General features: G+C 52.7%; 8 protein-coding genes across 8 annotated transcripts; 4 read left to right on the plus strand and 4 right to left on the minus strand.

The window, feature by feature from the left end:
* Positions 1-355: 355 nt before the first annotated feature.
* On the minus strand, positions 356-2,659 carry AtWU_04361 (galactose-proton symport; the record flags this gene model as incomplete). Its single annotated transcript, XM_035499472.1, has 8 exons — positions 356-578; positions 645-759; positions 810-1,816; positions 1,878-1,968; positions 2,028-2,053; positions 2,138-2,401; positions 2,464-2,541; positions 2,604-2,659. 8 exons carry the CDS (start codon positions 2,657-2,659, stop codon positions 356-358), a joined length of 1,860 nt encoding a protein of 619 aa, XP_035355365.1.
* Positions 2,660-6,060: 3,401 nt separating this feature from the next.
* On the plus strand, positions 6,061-8,779 carry AtWU_04362 (uncharacterized protein; the record flags this gene model as incomplete). Its single annotated transcript, XM_035499473.1, has 7 exons — positions 6,061-6,307; positions 6,368-6,470; positions 6,529-6,693; positions 6,752-6,813; positions 6,873-7,587; positions 7,712-7,772; positions 7,838-8,779. The coding sequence occupies 7 exons, from the start codon at positions 6,061-6,063 to the stop codon at positions 8,777-8,779; spliced, it is 2,295 nt and encodes a 764-aa protein (XP_035355366.1).
* A 950-nt stretch (positions 8,780-9,729) lies between these two features.
* AtWU_04363 (uncharacterized protein) lies at positions 9,730-11,567 on the plus strand (the record flags this gene model as incomplete). The annotated part of the gene is made up of 3 exons (XM_035499474.1): positions 9,730-10,759; positions 10,813-11,141; positions 11,196-11,567. The coding sequence occupies 3 exons, from the start codon at positions 9,730-9,732 to the stop codon at positions 11,565-11,567; spliced, it is 1,731 nt and encodes a 576-aa protein (XP_035355367.1).
* A 271-nt stretch (positions 11,568-11,838) lies between these two features.
* On the minus strand, positions 11,839-12,150 carry AtWU_04364 (uncharacterized protein; the record flags this gene model as incomplete). Its single annotated transcript, XM_035499475.1, has 2 exons — positions 11,839-11,929; positions 12,002-12,150. 2 exons carry the CDS (start codon positions 12,148-12,150, stop codon positions 11,839-11,841), a joined length of 240 nt encoding a protein of 79 aa, XP_035355368.1.
* A 99-nt stretch (positions 12,151-12,249) lies between these two features.
* On the plus strand, positions 12,250-12,889 carry AtWU_04365 (oligoribonuclease; the record flags this gene model as incomplete). The annotated part of the gene is made up of 2 exons (XM_035499476.1): positions 12,250-12,297; positions 12,371-12,889. The coding sequence occupies 2 exons, from the start codon at positions 12,250-12,252 to the stop codon at positions 12,887-12,889; spliced, it is 567 nt and encodes a 188-aa protein (XP_035355369.1).
* A 537-nt stretch (positions 12,890-13,426) lies between these two features.
* Positions 13,427-15,236, plus strand: pgmA (phosphoglucomutase PGM2; the record flags this gene model as incomplete). Its single annotated transcript, XM_035499477.1, has 3 exons — positions 13,427-13,479; positions 13,564-13,865; positions 13,924-15,236. The coding sequence occupies 3 exons, from the start codon at positions 13,427-13,429 to the stop codon at positions 15,234-15,236; spliced, it is 1,668 nt and encodes a 555-aa protein (XP_035355370.1).
* A 229-nt stretch (positions 15,237-15,465) lies between these two features.
* AtWU_04367 (Gfo/Idh/MocA family protein) lies at positions 15,466-17,082 on the minus strand (the record flags this gene model as incomplete). Its single annotated transcript, XM_035499478.1, has 1 exon — positions 15,466-17,082. One exon carries the CDS (start codon positions 17,080-17,082, stop codon positions 15,466-15,468), a length of 1,617 nt encoding a protein of 538 aa, XP_035355371.1.
* Positions 17,083-17,553: 471 nt separating this feature from the next.
* On the minus strand, positions 17,554-19,254 carry AtWU_04368 (uncharacterized protein; the record flags this gene model as incomplete). The annotated part of the gene is made up of 1 exon (XM_035499479.1): positions 17,554-19,254. One exon carries the CDS (start codon positions 19,252-19,254, stop codon positions 17,554-17,556), a length of 1,701 nt encoding a protein of 566 aa, XP_035355372.1.
* Between the last annotated feature and the right edge of the window lie 1,712 nt (positions 19,255-20,966).

Genomic DNA, 20,966 nt, shown 5'->3' on the forward strand with positions numbered 1-20,966 from the left:
ATTCACAGACTGCTGATATTTGTCCAGCTAGAAGTATCAACAGACCCCCTCTACATGATTACTCTCTTCGCGGAGGAATCAGTCCTACGTATATAGTGAACGACAAAGCACTAATCATAAATTATCATTCATTAGAGTAGTACATGATCTTTCACTCAGTGAAGATCCTTGCAAACACCCTCAATTTCACTGTATTCTGCACTCATATTCTACCCCGTAATTAGAGCGCGGAAAATCGCACCAAACGCCGAAAACTTCGCGAAACAACATACCCATCCGTACTCCGTGTCGAAAGCAACGGTTTCATCGTACACGCACATGAAACCTGGAGTGCTCACAGACAGATGCATCCCGCTTAGCCACTGGTGGCAAGGTGGTCAAGCTTGTACAAGGGCTCCAAGTGGACGTTGCGCCGGAAGATGTAGCGGTTGATCCACCAGGGAAGCACCTGAAACATCTGGTAACGCATATGCATCCGAGTCGGGACTCCGAAGATGTAGTCAAGTTCTTCCAAAGTCCGCTGCTTAGTCTCAGGGACCCACAGGAAGATCATAACAAAGGCAGTCACGTTCAGCGCCCTGCAAAATGTTAGAGTGGCTGCAGAAAAGGCCAAGTGGGCATAACCAGGTAATGTCAGGACTTACGCGTAGAAGCCAAAGGCACCAGTTGGAGTCATAACGGCCAACATGCGGGGGAAGGTGATTGAAAGTACCGCAGCCCAGCCGAGACATACTGCCACAGCCCAAGCCATTCCGACCTCTGCTTTCGTTAGCCTGATTGTGACTTGAGTACCAGAAATTCACACTTACCACGATGAGACAGAGGGAAGACTTCTGCGGAGTAAGTGAACGGGACTGGTCCCTCGCCGGGAGAGTAGAAAGCCGCGAACATGAAGACGAAGAGAGCGATGCATGCCAGATGCGCCGTCTGCTCCTTGGGGATGTAAAAACAGAAGCCTGCGGCCAGCAGAGTCCAAGCCATCTGGGGGAACGTGAACAAGAGCAGAGCGCGACGGCCATAAGTGTCAATGGTGAACACCGCCGGGAATGCAAAGATAAAGTTTACAAGCCCGAAACCCCAGGAGGCAAACAGTGCTTCAGTAACGTTGGCTCCTGCCTGCTGGAAGACAGTCGAGGAATAAAAGGCAACGATATTGATTCCACACATCTGCTGCGCAATCATCACGACGAAGGAAGCAAGGGTTGCACGGCGGATACGGGGAATGGTAAATAACTCGACAAATCGGGTGGCATAGTTGCTCACTCCAGCAATATCCTGCTCAACCTTGATCTGTGCGTAGATGTAGTAAAGATCACGCGCGGCCTGCAGCTGGGTGTTGCGCAAGCGGCACAAAGACTGGTAAGCGTTACGCATCTTTTCCTTCTTGATGTACCAGCGAGGCGACTCTGGACACATGAAGACACCAATCAGCAGAGGAAGCGCTGGAATAAAGGCAGAACCGAGCTGGAGTCTCCAGGAGATATCCCCAGTGTCTTTGACAGCAAGGTTCGCGGAAGTCCCAAGGAAGATACCAAAGGCGGTCCACAACTGCCAGCACATAACGAGACCTCCACGAACAGAAGCCGGGGTATTTTCTGCACAGAACATTGGAATTGTAGACGCCTTCAAGCCCATTCCCAAGCCAAGCAGCAGACGAGTCACGAACAGCTGAGGCCAGGTCTGACTGACGGCCGATCCAATAGGAGCAAGAAGGCAGAAGATGGCAGACATGAAAATAGCGCCACGGCGACCCAGATATTTGTTCAGTGGGTCGGACAGCCAGCATCCGATGACAGCGCTAGACATGTATGGAGCCCTATCCAAGAACATTAGTCTCAAGGTGATCCTCACACGATACGGGGACAAGGGCTGCGCACGCATTGACGACACCGACAAGCCACTGGTTTCTCGACGCGTTTGGACCATCCTCAGGGATTCCAAGCGCAACAGGGAACGAGAGGTTGGCGCCTAGATAATAAATTAAGCTTAGCGAGGGCTGCTATACTCAAGTATCAGGGCACACTTACCATTACTTCCGGTTTGATCCCAACCCCTGGCGGGAATATCAGCAAAACAGCTCAAAACCACCGTTCCAGTTGTACTGAAAGAAAGCAAAAGTCTCGGGCGTGATACTCACTGGACAGCAGCTCCGACGGAGCAGAGAATGATGGTGAAGTAGAGAGCCTTAGGCTGACGCCACTTGTGATCTTTCTCATCACGAATGGCAGTGATCTCATCACTAGTCATATCGGGCACTGCCTGAAAGTCTTCGGGATCGCGTGCCACAAGGGCTCCCTTTTTGAGCAAGGGGAGAATATCAGTCAACTGATATTCAGTGGCAAAGTCCTCGACATCTTGGACCACTTGAGCTGGGCTCAGATCCGCCAGGGGATTCTTGATTCTATCATGGAATTGGTTATTGGGAACACGACAGAGACACCAAGACCGGATGAAGTAACTTACTTGGCAGAAGTATTCTTGTTCAGATTAATGTGCTCCGTAGTGCCCTTCTCAGTAACATCGGGATCATTGTGACTGCCGCTAACGCAAAAGAAGTGAGTATACATCAAGAGGAGAGAAAAGGTAAACATGAAGGCACGTACTAGGGGTCAACAGCAGAGTCAACCGCCTGAATCGGGGTCACCTCCTCCTTTGCCATGGTGTTTACCTGGCTTAGGATGAAGAAAAGCGCGTGTGGATCAAGTGCTTGCACAAGTTAGAGTACAGAGAGTCACTAGCCGCAATGGTGTGAGTGATAAGAAGAACAGGGCGCGTCGAAGCCGCAGCGTGGGGAAGTACGGGGATGAGAAAAGAATGCACAACAGATGCGGGGTGAGATGAAATGAAGTTAGGAAGGCGGAGGGGATTAAAAGAATTCAAGTAAGCAGGTGCGAGGGGAAGTGAATTAAGAGCGCACTGTTGGGAATAGTCGGGTTGAGCCCTGAACAAAGAGGCGAGGTCCGGTTGCATTCACTTCACCCTCCGGCTGCAGGAGGCTCTTACCAAGATGGAAGTATTGTGCGGTACTGTGATGCCTCCGTTCTTCCCCGCGGGGGTCCTGAACCCGGGGTAGAAGATCTAGTGGCAATCCAATCAGACATGTGAACAGATGTAATTGATAGGACATGTATTATCTGAGAGCATAAGCCCCTTTCTTTCAACAAACTCATTGGAACTGGCACATGGCCATTCTATCTGAAGCTAACTGGAACTACATCTCCTTGATAATGTAACTATTTCCTCACTTCTGCACACAAATACCCAGTGTATGGTAACAGGGCACTGCGGACGCAAGTATTCTCATCATAGTCAGATCTAACATGCTCCTGTTCGTCTGACATCTGGAGTTACCACAGATTAGACTACCCCGGACATTCATTCCGGGCGAAGGTAACCTTTGCCAAAGAGGACTTTCCAAGAAATTGAGGCAACCATGGTACAGGCAGGTGACAGATGGCCAGATAGACTGATAGTGAGGGCTTGCACGGAATTGGATTTTGCACCCCTCCAACCTATGAGGAAATGCATGGGTGTGGAGGTGGGCTAGTCTGAGTCTGCTGACTTCAGCATAGGTACACTGGTCTTCATTGTCACCTTGTAAGCACTGACCGGTGGGGAAGAGTAGCATATGTACAAACTCTGGCTGAGAACATTGATCCGCATGCAAATGTTCAAAGAAAGCTAATGCAATGCTAGTTGCATCAGATGATGTTCTTTGGGGCTTCCATTATCCCTGACCACGACCAATTCTTTCAACTGTCCAGAAAACCTTATCGTATGAATGGAATTTAAGATGGTTACCATCAAGGAGAGCCTGGATTGGACCAGGCGCACCCGTATGTGGCAATCTTGCCCCTTGTAATTAGGCCCGCCTCTTTACTTTTTCTAGTTTCTTCTCGTTTGCACCATTATGGTTCCACTTGGCTAGTGTATGTATGCATCGCATTGTAACGCCGTCAACGCCACCGTGGAGTTCGGGAGCCAAGTGTTGACAATTAGAGCGATGCCGGCTGGCAAATGTTGAGCCCAATGCAGATTGGTGGGCGCATTTATTGGCCACCTGCAGCCGGGGAAGGGAACGGACTGCCACTACTGCTCAATCCTTTCCTGGGTTTAGAGTTAATTGAGAAGCGATTGGACACTGGTGCCCTTGGTTTTAGAGGACTCGACAAGTGGAACCACACAAGGCAGGTAACATGAGCAATTTAGTCGCTGTCTGAGCCAGTCTGTTCTCACAGGACCAGCCTGTCATTTCTATAGGAGCACTGTTTACGTACTTATTCCATATTCACGGAGATTTTCTGCCCACACTTCATTCACCCTTGCGTCATGCTCACGTGGGGTTGAGAGTTTATCGAGATAGATGGAGAAGAGCAACAGCGGCCGATTTTTCACCCTAGTGTATAACCTTTTCTTTTAAAAAAACATCCTGGCCCATGGTTGATTTACAAAGACGGTAAGCCACGCAACTAGCCGGTTCGATCAGCAGGTGTAACCGGACGGAGTAATTTTGGGTCAGGGGCGGAGCGAGGGTCATCTTGAAAGGAGTCGAGCCCAGTCAGCGAGTTTCTTTTGCCACTCAGGATCCGAATGCTAACGTCCATAGTCCAAACTTGTCATCGATTATAGTTGGATTGGCTACTGCCTGTGAGGGCAAATATTATTGCCAAGCTATACCTCGACTTCCTGTGTTGTTCTCAACAGGTGACCAAACCCGCTCGTTGACAAGGCGGGTCGAGGGTTCGATCTGGGGTTACAGCACCATGTGGGGATGAAAGGGATGAAGGGGTCTCGGCCGGAGGTTTGACTGGACAAAGCCTGGATTAGGCTTAGTTAGGCTCGAGGACGGCACCCAACGACCCTCCAATAAGCTGGCCCGCGCATCCTTTTGCCATGCTGGATCCAGACTTTACCTGTCTTCCCAGCCGCCTGTCCTGGCCACCTGCCTTGGATGACCCGCTCAATACGACACGGCCCGGGCAACAGCCTGGAAGTCGGGGGCTGGCGTCTGGGCCGCCTCTCCAAGTAGCTTCCGCTTTCGCCTTACCCGGATATCGATATTCTTGATAAGTTGATGTAGGTCGAGCTATAAGTGATGGCGGAGGCGGGATTCCAAGAGCGCATGCGTCGGATACTTGAAAGGAGGCCCCAGCCTGTCTGATTATATGGAAATCATGCCATAATATTGAAGGTTCAAGCCAAGTAATGGGTAGCGCACAGCGAAAAGCTGAGTCGGGGATCTGATCCCAAATCACGCACTTCAGACGACTCGACTAGTCAGTTTTCGTATTAAGCTGCTGTAGCCTCGACCAGGGTCTGCGCAGCTTTCCTCGGAAGGGACCATGCGACGTCAATTCCTACGATTCCCAATTTAAAGATCCCAAACTGTAGCTGAGGTAGGGCTGCCTGCTTACTCTAACCAATATATTCGCCGTTACGCTAATAAGTTCTGCGTCCGCGCTTCTGAAGGCTATGTCTATATCATTTTCAGATCGAGACAAACTGGCGGGCGGCTGTTGACCCTAGTAGTAGCGGTCTGCCATGACATGTTAGTACTACATCGAGCCCCGCTGGTTCTCATCATATCGGACCATCTTTTATATTGCACTACGGAGTCGAAAAACAATGTAACCCCCCATCAGGATATAAGCACCAGTTGAAGGCGCTGCATCGAGTCTGGGCCTCGGAACTAAGACTGCTGTGACAGTGATCAAGAGTGCGCAGGCTAAAACGTACTTTCCCTTACACTAAGTTACGCTGATAACTTGCTATTTATGGTCATACTTCAGGCTCTCTCTTTCATTCTTGTTAGACAAAATTAAGGATTTCTTTTCGTTCATCCCCGTGGACTTGCTAAAGAGTGAACCTCATAGATTACCGTAAATGGTTAGAACACATATGCGGGGAATCAGAAGTCACGTGTGAGTCGCAATCAGAGCCCCGGTTCCGAGATGGCCGACCGATGTGTGATATCAATCTTCTGTCGAAGGCCAATGCCTTGGGAATTCCCTTATTCATGTCTTAACGGTGTGACAATGTTTCTTTCAAGATTGTTATGATATGGAATTCTTACAACAGGCGCCCCCGTCTGTGCAGGACCTCTTGCGCGCTGGAGAGCCGTTCATCCCGTTTTCCGAGTATTCTGTTCAGGACATCAATCATCTGTCAGAAGATGAAACCACAAAATGGGTGGAGACAAAACTCCGCGATGGAAAGCCATTTGTTATACGTGGCTTTTCTCGATTGAAAGAATGGGACAGGTCGGTTCTGAACAATGAGAGACTAGGCAGCCTCTCTTCCTCAGCAGGTATGCCCACGACATAACAGCCTGAAAAGTGTAGCCGTTGACATCTTTACGCATGGACAGCGATACCGGTAAGAAACTGCCACACTGGGCGAGATGCGAAAATGCGGCTCCAAGATCTCCTTTCGCAGACAGAATATGCTCGTACCGGCAATGTCCGAGAGTTGTACGTTAACATGATCACTGTTCCGAGCGTCGGCCCCTTAAACTGATAGGCAAGCCAGTTTGTACGCAAAAGACCTCCAGTGCCCACAGGAATGGATCAAGGCATTAGATGCATTTCTTCCTTCAGCTATGAGACATCTTGGGTCTCTTGACTTATTCCGGACGTTGCCAAAGGAGATAGCTCCGGAGGTGCTGATGGCGTATGTTGGGACTCGGAAATCTTCGTGAGTCTCTGCTGCCTTCCATACGCCTATGTCCACTAACCATGTTATGATGGGGTAGTTCAGGATTTCACAGATGTTTTAGCGGAACAGTTGCGCTGAATCTATTAGTTGAATCAGAAGGTAAACGCATGACGAGACATATTTGACGTTCTCGACAAACGTTCTGATGATCGGGTTAGGTGCTGGCCCTGGGTCCATCTGCTTTGGCACCGATAAACACTCACAGGCCGTATACGATACATATATGGAGAGATTGGGAAAGTCTCCCCATACTGATTGGACCGACGTTTCTACTACCCAGCTCAAGTCCGCCAATTTTCCTATATACATTACCCATCAGCAACCTGGAGACTTGGTAATATTTCCTTCAGCTACTGCCCATCAAATTTGGAATATCAGTCCGATGGTTACAAAGGTAGTCTGGAATGTTATGCATAGCTCTTCGCTTGTCTCTTTCTTTGACTACATCCAGCCATTCTACCAGCGATACTGCCATGCAGACACTGGCCGAGTCCCTCTAATCCCGTTACATGCCTTGATCCGAGGGTCTCTAGGAACTGAGGACGAAGCTCTTCTCCTGGATGTCTTTCTCAAACTGCTGGATGATGAAGCTATTGAGACTGACTCGGTCCCTCCAATGAAGACTGTGGATACCCAGGGGGCCGTGGTAGAATGTAATTTCTGCGGCTTGACAATATGGAATCGGCATCTGCACTGCGAGCAGTGCGGCGACTTTGACTTATGTCTGACGTGCTTTATCTCTGGACGCAGCTGCAAACACGTTGCTGACTATACGTGGGCCGAACTCATTCCGCGTGCCTACTGCATGGAGGTTATTCAGTCGACTCGGAACAGACTGCGTGATCGATTACTCTCCCGAATCAAACATCCAAAGTATGACCTTTCCCTTCAAGCATACGGGCCCTATCACTCTCAGAACCTGTGCCTTGGTCCGGTGTCAAGAGTCCTATGATAAATCATGTGATCAAGAGTGTGACTCTAATTCTACCTTTTCCAGGCAAAAGTCTCTGGGCGCCTTGGCTGCTGCCGCGGCAGATGCACGGAAACAACCGATGATGGTACGGAATAACCCCAGTATCTCTGTTTAGCTTGGCATTGAAGGAGCGCGAACTAAATAAATCAGGAGCGACTCTGTCACTTGTGCCGTGATAGTCATCCTGCCTGGAAAGGGGTGGCATGTACCCAATGCTCCGCATTCTTTTGCTTCCGGGGCCTCCATCGACACTTTGACGTGGATTTGATACCCTTTCTGAGGAACACAGATCCATGGGTATGTCCAAAGTGCTCCCATTTCTGTAATTGCCGATGCTGCCACTTCCCTCTTCCTTACTCTAGCAAAGACAAGCCTGTGCGGTCTCGGATTAAGTCGATTGATCCTCGCGGTCGAATCATGGGGTTCACCGACAACGTATTCGATCAAAAACGAGGCAAAAGAGCTAGTATGGCTACTCATAGCGCATCCCTCCCGCCTGAAGTGCCTTCCCGGGTACATAAACGACCGAGAACCCAGGTTAGTGATGAAGAGGCGGAACTACCACGACAGCAGGAAGAATATAGTACTTTCACAAATCGTGGTATGATACAGCCGCAAAGTACAGAGGATACTATACACTCTGCTGCTCGCCCCTATGTCATGTCCTCACGGAGTATAGGCCCGAAAGGGCAGCTCCGTATCAGTGATCTCGTTGAGGAACATAGCCCTGCTGAAGCTGAGCCTTCCTTTCAGGCTCCCTTCAGGCATGCATCTCCTCTACTTTCCCTGACGCCAGGAGATGGCGCATTCCGACGGCCGACCAATGAGCCGAGTGTTCCAGCCACTACAGATGAAGCCAGTATCTCTTCTCTTGAAAGGAAATTGGAAGAGCTCCGTCGATATGCCGATGAACTTCTGGATCTTTCCCTGGTGGACTCACATGCGAAGGTTCAGGAGAAAATCAGTCAGTTGCAGGGCCAGATCGAAGAGCGCAAGCGACGGAAAGCGGAGGCGCTGTTCGACAGCCTCGATCGGGATTTCCCAGAACTTGCCACCGTTGCGAGAGAGGAAGCGCGAAGACGAGGATTGTAAATCGGGATCTAGCTTATATATAGAGTACTAATGGGCGTGAAGAGCACCGCCGATAAACACTCGTCCGCTGGTCCAAAACAAAACAAGGAAGTTAGTAGTTGTTGTAGGCTAGGAGTGTAGGTAAAAGGCAGGATGTATAAAACCCTGAGACATCCCTGAGAAAGACCAGGAAGTACCCCTGTAAGAAGAGATCTTCAGCAAATAACAAAAGTTCACCAATGACTCGCAGACACATTGAATTTTGGGCTGCGTGAGTGAGGCCCCTGGAAGGAAGAGGACAAGGCGCCCGACACCAGAGCAGCGGAAGCGATCCAGGGAAGCAGGCGGAGTTCCAGCCGGCGTCGATCGTCACCTCCACTTCTCCCTCGTCCTCCCACATCACTCCGGACTTTCCCTCCCTTTCTTCCATCCCGGATTCAGTCCAGTCTTGCTCCTCGTATCTTGATCGGCTCGAAAGCTTGTCTTGACTGCTCTTACTGCAGCAATCAACCCTCCTCTTTTTGTTGCCTTACTTCCTTTTTGTTGAACCTAGCCTGGTATGTTTCATGTTTGTTAGCTCATTGTTGGCGCCCTCTAGCAACGCTTCCCCTCCCTCTCACTCTGCGCAACTGGCGGGCCTACCTAGATTTCGCGCAGACGAAGGGACCCGTCGATTGACTCACTCCGGCGAACACATTGCTTTCTTGGAATTGACAAGCCCCATAGGCCTCGTCCTTGGCCGTGAATCGGTCATCCCACCCCCCGACGAGGGCTGTCGGTAGCAGGCCAAACACACTACGAACCCTGACCGCCTCCACCACCCACAACTAGCTCTCCTAGGGACGATTCCACGCACTCTCGCCCTCCCTCTCTTGCCCCTCCGTTCTTTCACTTCCAGCTGGGTGAAACGCTAGCTTCGAATTTACTTACACAACACCTCTCATCGCCGCGATCCGCATCCCTGCCCCGCCATGCCCTGTTTCAAGGGTCTCGCCGTGAGTATACACACTCCGGACGGACCTATCTCCGAATACTCCATTCAACGCCAGTCCCGGGCGTCTCGCATAGCTTGCTACATCCCCGTGCCACCACCCAAGATCCCTGAATCCGGATCCGGACGCCCTGAGCAGTCAACGTTCGCTATCTCCATCACCCTTCTCAACCCCGGCCAAGACGTCCCATACTCCGCCCCGAAACCGACCCCCGACAACCCCGCACCCAAGCCGAAGGTAGTTGGTGGGCTACCCGGGACTACCGGGGAGCGTGGCCAGTACAGCAGCACGGTTGCTCCGTACCAAGCATTGACTAATTCGCCAAATGAAACGGTCGCCGCCTATATCTACTTTGATGGCCGGGCGAAGGAGGAAGTGGCCACACTGCTGCGGAGAGGTGAAGAAACGTGGGTCAACTCTCGATGGGTTAGCGTACCGGTATCAGAGGGCGGAGGTCTCGCTGAACGGGAGTTTCTCTTCCGCGAAGTCGGATTAGAAAGATGGCTGAACGGCTTGGACTTGGAGGGTAAAGACGCTGCCGCCAAGATCGAGCGCCGACGACAAAAAATGGAGAAGCGCCGAATCAAGCGGGAAGCAACTGGAGATCTGGAGATGGACGCAAAGTCGGGCAAAGGAGTCATGCGCTATGGCAACGATGCAAAGTCCCCGCTAGAAGATGTTTCGGACGACGACATGTCGTTCTCCGATTCGGACGATGACCCGATCCCCGAGTCTGCGGGTCAGATCAAGGTGGCTTTGTTCCGTGTCCTGGCATCTGGGGAGATTAAGCGCGGAGAGTACTCACCACAGTTCGATGCTCATGACGATGATGACGAAGCCCAGGGCGAGAATGGACATAAAGGGGCAGCTGATGCGGACATTGATCACACAACGAGCTTTGCGAAGCCAAAGACGCTCGACCCCAAGACGATTAGCACGCAGACCGTGACAGGCATTGACCCATCCGACAAACCTTACGCCACCTTCACATTCATGTACCGTGGCGAGCGTGAGTTTAACCCCTCTGGTTTTCTGTAGAGTTATCGACTGACTAGGACACAGGTCAATTGCAAAAGATGGGAATTCTGAGAGACCCCAAGGCGCAAGAAACTCCCGGATCCGCAAAGCGTCGGTCCTTGCAGCCAGACTTCGCCAATCTCGGTCCCCTGAAACCAGGCGGCACGGTTGGATTTGTGAACTTCCGCGACAGCACAGAAAGAAAGAAAGGCAAGAAGTCTGGTGAGGATGACGAGATGGACAGTGAAGACGATGAAGACAATTCGATTCTCGGTAAAGCAGATGAAGAGGAGGGCAAAGAAGATGATCTTCATTTGTCTCCGGATGATATCCGACGGCAAGGGGAGCTCGCGGAAAGCATACGCAAAATAAAGGTACGTCAAGAACTGTTACTAGTGTCTCTACCACCGGCTAATTGTTGTACACAGCTTAAACGTCAGCATTCGTCTGCCTCGTTAGCTACGAATACACCTCCGGCCGAAAGTGCGAGCCCCAAGACAGCCGGGGACACGCCTGCGACCAACGATCCGTCTACTACTCCGCCCGCTGTTGCTGCGGCTACGGCCGCTGAAACCCCCAAGCCAGCCGCTAACCCGCTGAACGGAGGATTCATCGGCAGTCCATTGAAGAAGCAGCGGGCGAGCGTCTCACATTCAGATGAAGACGCCATGCGCCGACGAATGGAGTCGGGACTTTCCCAAGAGATTACAAATGTTGGCCCAGGTGACAGTACCAAGGCAACCAACCCTCTTGAGACACACCCGCAAAAACCCCAGGAGACCGAAGACGAGGAACTGTAACCGGTTGCTTCAACTCCCATCATCCATGCCCATATTCAGCGATACAGATGTCTACCCACAATTTCTTTTCATCCTCCTCTTTCTTTTTCTTCACCTCAGACGCCACGATGGACTGGTGCGAGACGGCGCGCTAGCCTGCTGCGTCAGACCGCAGCACCATCTGCACTCTGATTTGATCTTTTTTCAATTCTTATTTACCATTCTAACTACAGCTGACATCTACTGTTTGGATATGGTCCATTTCTGACGAAATTATCATGACTAAGTAGTTTTACCCTTCACTTTCATATCCCATCTCTCTCAGTTCTGTGGGCGGCTGGGTAATTGATTCTCTAGCTAGAACGGGGGACAGGCGAAGGTAACTGATATAGACGCAATGAGTCACGCAAGTTGCATTTAACGATTTATGCTACGTTCTTGGATCCCGTTTGTACCTGTAAAGCCTAATGAAGGAGACGTAGGCTGTAGTCGGCGCTTGAATGGCAGCCATGGCGTGGATTACGCTGCTGTGGGAGCTCCCTACCGTGGTCCGTTTCGAGTGGAGAGCCGCTCCCCGCCGACCAAAAATCTTTCCCTCCCTCATGTTGAGACCAATACCACCTCATGCCAACACCTGCATTCAATTCTTGCTGATTGTCTGAAGGAGTCCCAGGAGATATTTTACTTACCGCTTCCAAGAGCCATGCCATTGACACGTTCCTCCGATCCCCTGGTGTGGATCGATTGCGAGGTGCGGCATTCCTGTGCTTCTACCCCTCTACCAGCCGCGACTGACGAACTCCAACATTTCGATCGGCGTGTAGATGACCGGCCTTGACCCGGACACCGACCAGATCCTCCAAATCTGCTGCTACATCACCGATGCCAACCTCAACCTCCTCGAACCCCAGGGCTTCGAAACCGTCATCCACCACCCGACCTCAGTCCTAGAAAACATGAACGCATGGTGCATCGAGACCCACGGTCGCACAGGGCTGACGGCGGTCGTGCAGGCCTCGACCACCACCGCGGAGGAGGCTGCGACGGCTCTTTTGGCCTATATTCAGAAATACGTGCCACAGCCCCGGCGAGGACTGCTGGCAGGGAACAGTGTCCACGCCGACAAGGCGTTTCTGGCCAAGGGACCATACCAGGCGGTGCTAGAATGGCTACACTATCGGATCGTGGACGTGAGTGCACTCAAGGAAATGGTACGACGGTGGGGCTCAGACGAGCTACTAGAGTCCGTGCCAGGGAAGAAGGAGGTTCATCTTGCACGGGACGACATTCTGGAAAGCATCGAGGAGATGCGATTCTACCGGGGGCAACTGTTCGGATTGTAGCCGAATATGTCTGAGCGAGGGAACGGACCCGGGGAGCTCTTCCCAAAAATCCCAACGTACACGAAAGCAAGCATAGAGAGGGGTAGAACCCCAATTACAATGTAGAACAGCTGGATGGATGCCCAATGGATCCGGGATTGCAGCAAGAATGGCCGGTTTTTCCCAGGTATCTGCAGCTCGAGTGTCGTAGTGTACAGTGTATCGCGATGGGGGGATCGAATGAAGCTCTGGCCTGAAGTCATCATGCTGACATGGGCCCCTCCTGGTGGGGTCCTGGCGTTGGGCGAAGACTCGCAAAGTCGAAGCTAATTGCCAGTCTATATTTACTTCCTCCCCGCTCGTGTCTCGCCGGCTTCCCTTCCATTCTTTGCCCCTCCCTTCTCCCTGCTCCTTTTCCTCCCCCTGTTTCTCTCGCTTCAATTGTCGGTGAGCTTCTCCTCCCGACGTTTCTATATCTTCCCGTCCATACCCCTCCAGCTTCCCCTCCCCTCCCTCTTTCTTTCTATCCATACCATCTCTATACCCCCCCTCCCCACCATGTCCGTTCAAACCGTCTCCATCACTCCCTTCACCGACCAGAAGCCGGGAACGTAAGTAACCTTGATTGTCTTTCCTTGCTTCCATGTCCTCTGCCTTTTAAGTTATAAGTTGTCCTTTTATCTGACGACACCCAGCTCCGGTCTTCGTAAGAAGGTCAAGGTCTTCCAGCAGCCCAACTACTCCGAGTCCTTCGTCACTAGCATCATCCTCTCTATCCCCGAGGGTGCTGAGGGCGCTTTCCTCGTCATCGGTGGCGATGGCCGCTACTACAACACCGAGGTCATTCAGAAGATTGCCAAAATCGGTGCCGCTTATGGTGTCAAGAAGCTGCTGGTCGGCCAGAATGGCATCCTCTCCACCCCCGCTGCCAGCAACCTCATCCGCAAGCGCAAGGCCACCGGTGGTATCCTCCTGACGGCCAGTCACAACCCTGGTGGTACGTAATCCAGCAATCAGGCACATGGACCCCACACTGACATTATGCTGCTACTCAGGCCCTGAGAACGACTTCGGTATCAAGTACAACCTTGCCAATGGCGCTCCCGCCCCCGAATCCGTCACCAACAAGATCTTCGAAACCTCCAAGTCCCTCACTTCCTACAAGTACATTGATATCCCCGATGTTGACACCACTACCATCGGCTCCAAGACCTACGGCCCCATCGAGGTTGAGGTCGTCCACTCCACCACCGACTACGTCACCATGATGAAGGAGATCTTCGACTTCGACCTCATCCGCGATTTCCTCAAGACCCACAAGGACTTCAAGGTGCTGTTCGATGGTATGCACGGTGTCACTGGCCCCTACGGTGTTGACATCTTCGTCAACGAGCTGGGTCTGCCCGCCAGCAGCACCATGAACTGCGAGCCCAAGCCCGACTTCGGCGGTGGCCACCCCGACCCCAACCTGGTCTACGCCCACGAGCTCGTCGAGAGCGTTGACAAGAATGGCATCCACTTCGGTGCTGCCAGTGACGGTGACGGTGACCGTAACATGATCTACGGTGCCAACACCTTCGTCTCCCCCGGTGACAGTCTGGCCATCATTGCCCACCACGCCAAGCTCATCCCCTACTTCCAGAAGCAGGGTGTCTACGGCCTGGCGCGCTCCATGCCCACCTCCGGTGCCGTCGACCGCGTGGCTAAGGCCCAGGGCCTGCAGAGCTACGAGGTGCCCACGGGCTGGAAGTTCTTCTGCAACCTGTTCGACAACCAGAAGATCTCCATCTGTGGTGAGGAGAGTTTCGGTACTGGCAGCAACCACATCCGCGAGAAGGACGGCCTGTGGGCTATCGTGGCCTGGCTGAACGTCATCGCTGGCGTTGCCAAGCAGAAGCCCAGCGAGACCCCCAGCATCGCTTCCATCCAGAACGAGTTCTGGCAGACCTACGGCCGTACCTTCTTCACCCGGTACGACTACGAGAACGTCGACAGCGACGGCGCCAACAAGGTGATCGCCACCCTGTCGGAGAAGGTCGACAACAAGGACACCTTCGTTGGCTCGACCGTGTCCGGCCGCAAGGTCGTCGACGTCGGCAACTTCGCCTACACCGACCTGGACGGCAGCGTGACCAAGAACCAGGGTCTGTACGTCAAGTTCGATGACGGCAGCCGCATCGTCGTCCGTCTGTCCGGCACTGGCAGCAGCGGCGCCACGATCCGTCTGTACATTGAGAAGTACGAGAGCGACGCCAGCAAGCTTGGCCTCGCCACGGACGAGTACCTGAAAGACAACGTGGCTCTGGCTCTGGAGCTGCTTAAGTTCAAGGAGTACATTGGCCGTGAGGAGCCTGATGTCCGCACATAAGCAAAGAGCATGATTGATGTTCATAGCGTTTTTTGAGTAGTTAATAAGGAATAATCAGTATATTTTTCTTTCATATAAACGTATCATCCTATCTTATCCTATTCTCCATCCTTAAGACAATCAATCAATATATATTTGAACCCTGTCCATAAACCCCAAACCGCAAAAGCATCATAAAACAGATCATGTTCTCATAACATCATAACCAATAACACATCATTACAAAGTACTACAAACCCACCCCCTTAACCTTACCTCCCCACCACTCCCCCCACTTAACCACCACCTCCTCCCTCCTGGCCTCCTCCGCCGCAAACACCACCGCATGACTCCTAACCGCCTCCTCCAAATCACACCCAACAAACCTCCTCTGCGCCTCCGCCACCCCCCACCCCTTATTAACCACCGCATCCACCGCATCCACAAAGCTCCTCGCCAGCCCATAATCCCCTCCGCCATGCGCCTTCTCCTCCTCCGCCGGCCTCTTCGGCACCGTAATCGTCGTAGTCTCCCTCGTCTGGAACGAATAGATGGTGATCGTGCGACTATCGTAGCTGATTTCGCCCAGCGTGCCGTATACACGGCCGCGTCGCTCGCATTGCTTTTCGGTGGGGGCGATCATATGGAATAAGGCAGTTCTGGGTGGGTCGGACGAGAAGGTTATCGTTACGGTTTGGTCGTCGCAGACGTTGTTGTCGGATTCGTAGACGCAGCGGCCGTACCACGGGCGGGAGTGGATGGGGTCGTTTTCGTCTTTGGTGGAGGTTTGATCGTAGTCTTCGCGGAGACGGGTGAGAAGGTGGGATTGAGCGAGGGGGATGTGTTCGGTGGGGATGGGGTCGGACTTGTTGATTCTAGGGGTGGTAGTGGTTGTTGCTTTGGGGAGGATATCTTCGATGTCTTCGCAGACGATGTTTACGGGCCAGTCTATGTCGCCTTTGGCGACGTGCATGTCATTGTAGATTCGGACGGCGCTGTAGATGCAGTCTCGTTCTGCGGGGCAGGAGAGACAGTTTGTTGCGGTGCCTGCGGCGGGGGGTTTTTGGGATTTGCGGAATTGGGTTAAGGAGCCGGTGGAGGTGATGGTTCGGGGGTGGATGGGTTGTTGTTGAGAGATTGGGTCTGAGGAGGGGGCAGGGCTGGAGAGTAACCACATGATGAAGTCAATGTCGTGGCAGGATTTGGTTAGTAGGGAGCCGTCCCCGTTGGGGGTTTCTCGACGCCAGTTGCCGCGGACATAGCTGTGCGAGAAGTGCCAGAAGCCGACGGGTTCGGTGTGTTCGAGGGAGACAATGTCGCCGATGACGCGGTCGAGAAGGAGGAGTTTGCGGAGGAGGATGTTGTGGGGGCTGTAGCGGAGGACGTGGCCGATCGAGAAGATGTTGGTGGAGAGGTTGGGGGTGAGGGCACGGTAGACGGATAGGCAGTCTTCTAGAGATAGGGCGAGAGGCTTCTCGCAGAGAATGTGGAGTTGGAGAGGGGCGATGGCGTGGAGGATCTCGACGTGGGTGGAGTCAAGGGTGCAGATGAAGACCCCGTCGACACCGACCCGGGGGTCATTATTGGTTTCTCGGCGCTGTTGCTCCCATTGTAACCAGGCGCGCCAGTCGGGGAATTCCTGGCCGTCTTGGGGAGTGCCGTGTTCGCCCCAGATGTAGGAGCGGCCGAGGTGTCGGCGCTTGAAGGGGTGTGGTTCGGCGACGGCGTGGATGGTGCCTTGAGTAGCGGTGGTGACAGCACGGGCGTAGGCGGTGCCACGAGATCCGGCGCCAATTATGAGGAAGCGGAGAGGGCGGGGGGAGGGGGAATGAGGGAGAGAAGTCGTTGGAATGACGGGTTCTTTCATGATGAGTTCGGGGAATGGAAGTGGAAGTAGGAGAGGGGCAATGAGGGGAGAATGAGGGGATATAGTATTAGACTAAATACAAATGCAAGGGATCGCCGGGTGCGGATGATAAAGCCGCGTCGCTGGTTGGTTGGTGGCATCTTATGTCATCGGCTGATAACAACAGGCCTCACATGTATTAATCACGACGCTGTTGCAATGGAAGGTAGAGTACCAAATTAGACTTGGCTAGTAGACATAGACATTATTCACATCGTAATTATCAGTAGATTAGCACAAAACCCTCACAAATGGCACGAACATGCAAAGAAAATGAATTGGGGTATCCATAAGAAACAGGCTAGCAAGTAGTACAGAATCCAGACATGATGACCATCGCCAGTCCGGGAACACCACCCGGAAACCCTATGTATAACTCCTCCACGTATGTACAGAGCACCAGTATATACCCTCATCTCCCCGGAGAACCTTTCATATACTCTCCGTAAACCGACTGCCCCGACTGCCATCGAAGCTCGGGTGGCTTCGCCCGAGCGCATCAGGCCGCTTGGGCATTGTCGGGGAGAGCGCTCCGACTTGCGAAACGACCCGTGGCCCGGTTGGCTCATTGGACAGACTAGCGTTGGCGGACCCGGTAACTGGTGTACGGGCTGGCGATGGTCGAAACACCACAACACCTCCCACCTCCGCCGCTTCTCGAGTATAGCTGGTATCCAACGGCATGCCATACGGTGTCGCCACGGGCGGTTGTGTTGGCGGTGACCGTGGCTGAACTGGTGAGCTCGGAGAAAAAAGCGTGCTCGGTTCAGACGCAGTAGGGGATCCTGGTTCATATCCACCGCCGTAACCGTCCCCTCCTGACTGCAGCACTGAAGGAATTTTCCGGCCGGAGATCTTTTGGAACCCACGCTCGCTAGGCTCTGAGCTTAAAGTACTGTCTGTGCGCGTCGTCATGTGCGACTGGCGCCATCGCTTCATGAAAGCCGGCGCAAAGTATGACGCAGTAAACAAGGGGTCGTCGCTAGACCGCCGCGAGGTCATCTCTGCCGAGCGCGGGAGAGAGCCTTCGGCTGTCCCGGTCGTGTCAGGCTCGGGGAGAGCGTCCCCAGATGGGGGCAGGATGTTTTTCTTGCGGCGGCGGAGCAGCCAGACAACAATTACGAACACGAACATAGCAGCAGCCACACCACCAACCACACCACCGGCTATCTTGCCTTTAGTTTGGCTGCTCAGGGAGCCCGAGCCCGAGCCCGAGCCGGAGCTGGAGCCGGAGCTGGAGCTGCCTGAAGAGGATGAAGGCGAGACACCTTGTCCGGTGGCAGTTGCCCCTGATCCTCCGTCCCCTCCATTCGAGGCCGTGCCCCAAGCTCCGTAGAGCGAAGTGGTGGAAGTAGAATCCAATGAGAAGGTGGATGTCGTGGCGGAGATCGTCTGAGTCACGGAGGAAGTCGTCGTAGATTGTGAACCGGATCCGAACACCCAAGCAGAGCTTGAGCCAGTCACTTGGCTAGGGTTTTGTGTGCCACTTGGACCAGAGCTGGACAATGCGCTTGATGGTTGGGGGTGTGCCGAAGAAGGAAGCGCAGTTGCAGTAGAGCCAAATAGCGGAGTGGACGTCTTCGAAGCGGCGGGCGCCGATGACGGTGGGGCGGATGAGGACGGTTCAGGCGTACTTGTTACTGCCGGTGTGTCTGCGGTCGGAGAAGAATACGCAGGTGAGGCAGTCAGGGATAGATCAACCGAAACTGTGGCAGAAAGCGACAGGAGCAATGAGTCAGTGTCTGTTGACGAGCCTGTAGTCGCGGGAACGGTCGACTCTTCTGATATCGTTGTCGGTGCAGTAGCCGAAGTGCCGGTGCTAGTCTGCGAATTGCTGTCGACCACGTTGATGATAGTCGCAGACACCGTAGCCTGATCCCCCGTGGCTGTGTCTGATTGTTGGCGCTTCTCGAGGGACAATCCCTGACTGTCGTGCACATCCTGTGCCTGCATCACCAGGTCCAGGGTTAGCTCACCCTCCATCCCATTTCCAACCGTCTGTTGCGGTATGATTGTCGGCGTCGCGGAGTTTTCTGGACTCTTCCCAGTTTCGCTAAAGTATGCAGAATCCAATTGATATTTCTTCCGCATTACTCTGTTGAACCGAGCGTGTCCTGTGCCATGATGGGCCATCCTGATAACATCCACGTCTGGCCGAAATATCCTGTGTATGTGCTGAAGTGCGGCGACTGCTGACCGCAGCTTCGCAAACTCGAAAGAATGGTGAGAGAAGTGATCTCGAAATGAAAGCGAAGGACTGTGAAGCGAAGGGAAGTGTCTGCCTGCACGACACGAATTTTGACGGCAAAGGAGCGCGGTGATTAAGTCGATCGAAGGCGACTGTAGTAAAGTCGAACACAAGGAGCGTAAAGAAAGAGACGATAGTCAACTTTTGAGTGATGGTAAAAGAAAGGCGGCAAAGGCGAATAATACTAAATCAATTGTCGAAAGAGTGACTGCGGTAGAGTTGAGCGGATGAGAGCTTCCACGTCTAATAGAAGCCTCGAAATCGTAGCGAATACCAATGAGTGGACGTCGGCTGGGATATACAGCCGACAAGTATCAAATAATTAGAGAAAGAAAAATGACCGAAAGGCATCAACAGAGATCTATTCGCCAGGGTAAGGAACCCGTCAGCATCGAGCAACATCATCCTATCATCCAGCACTCAACCCATACAATCGCAAGTCGAATCACATACCTGCAAGAACGAAAGGACAGAAAAGAAAGAAAACACGGCGACTATTTTCTTTTTTGCTTTTTCTTTAAACCGAACTATCCGTTTTCGAGCTTCGCAGGTGGTTATATCTCAAGCGCCCCTCGAGTCCTAATCCATAATTGCCGCACAAGCAAGTGTACTGAGTGAAACGTGCACGTCGGTCGAAGAGATTAATATCACCACCCTTTCCCTTTCCCTCAGGGCCCGTCAGGTACGAGGTGGTGATTACTGGATGGATATGTATGCCGTTCCCACAATTGACCCTCCAACCGGGACGAGGATCCACGTCTAGACCAAGGTTCCGGCCTCGGGATTGCTACCACTCTTGCTTCACCTTCTTGGTTCACCCAGGAAACTTTGGCGTGGTTCGATTGGGTCCTTTACGGCATCAATTCACACCGAACGGGATTTACCGCCCGCTCACAAGTTGACGGGTGCTGAGATGAGTGAAGTGCGTGGGCGAGTGATTCCCCGTCAACGAGATCCCGTCTGCTGCCTGCTTGCTACCTCCGGGGAGACTTAGGGGAGAACCGAAAAGGGAAGAAAGGAAAAAGAAGGTGAAAAGAAGGCAAAGAGGGGAGGAGGGGGGTGAGAGGGAAAAAAGGTAAGAGGTTAGGGTAAAGAAGACGGTGATCGAAGGTGGTGAGAAGAGGAGGAGGAGGGGGGGGGGAGAGTAGCAGCAAAGTCTAGGGAAGAGAAAGAAAGAATGGAAAGGGAAGGGAAGCGAGCGAAAGAGCGACGGGGTCGAGACAAGCTAGACTAGTTAGTCGTTAGGCAGTCCGTCAGTCCGTCAGTCCGTCAGTCAGTACTAGTAGTAAGTGACCCGCGTGGGAGAGCATCGATCAGGCCAGGCCTAAGAATAACAACCGTCTGGTCTTAGACCTGCAGCGTCACTAAGGCACAGTGGGTGCGGTTACCGACCCATCCCGGTTATGGACTTAGTACCACTTCAATACGGCCGAGTATGCCCAAATGAGCGTGTTCTTTTGCCAGGAAATTTTTTTCTTCTTTTCTGCTTTCCCTCGCCCCATTTGGGATCACGTAAGTGAGAAGAGATTAGTTATAATGATAGTGAGATCATTCCTTCTGCTGACGGCAAAACGGGAATTATACCCGACCGCAAAAA

This window comes from Aspergillus tubingensis (assembly GCF_013340325.1).
Source record: "Aspergillus tubingensis WU-2223L DNA, scaffold_6, whole genome shotgun sequence".
NCBI lineage: Eukaryota > Fungi > Ascomycota > Eurotiomycetes > Eurotiales > Aspergillaceae > Aspergillus > Aspergillus tubingensis.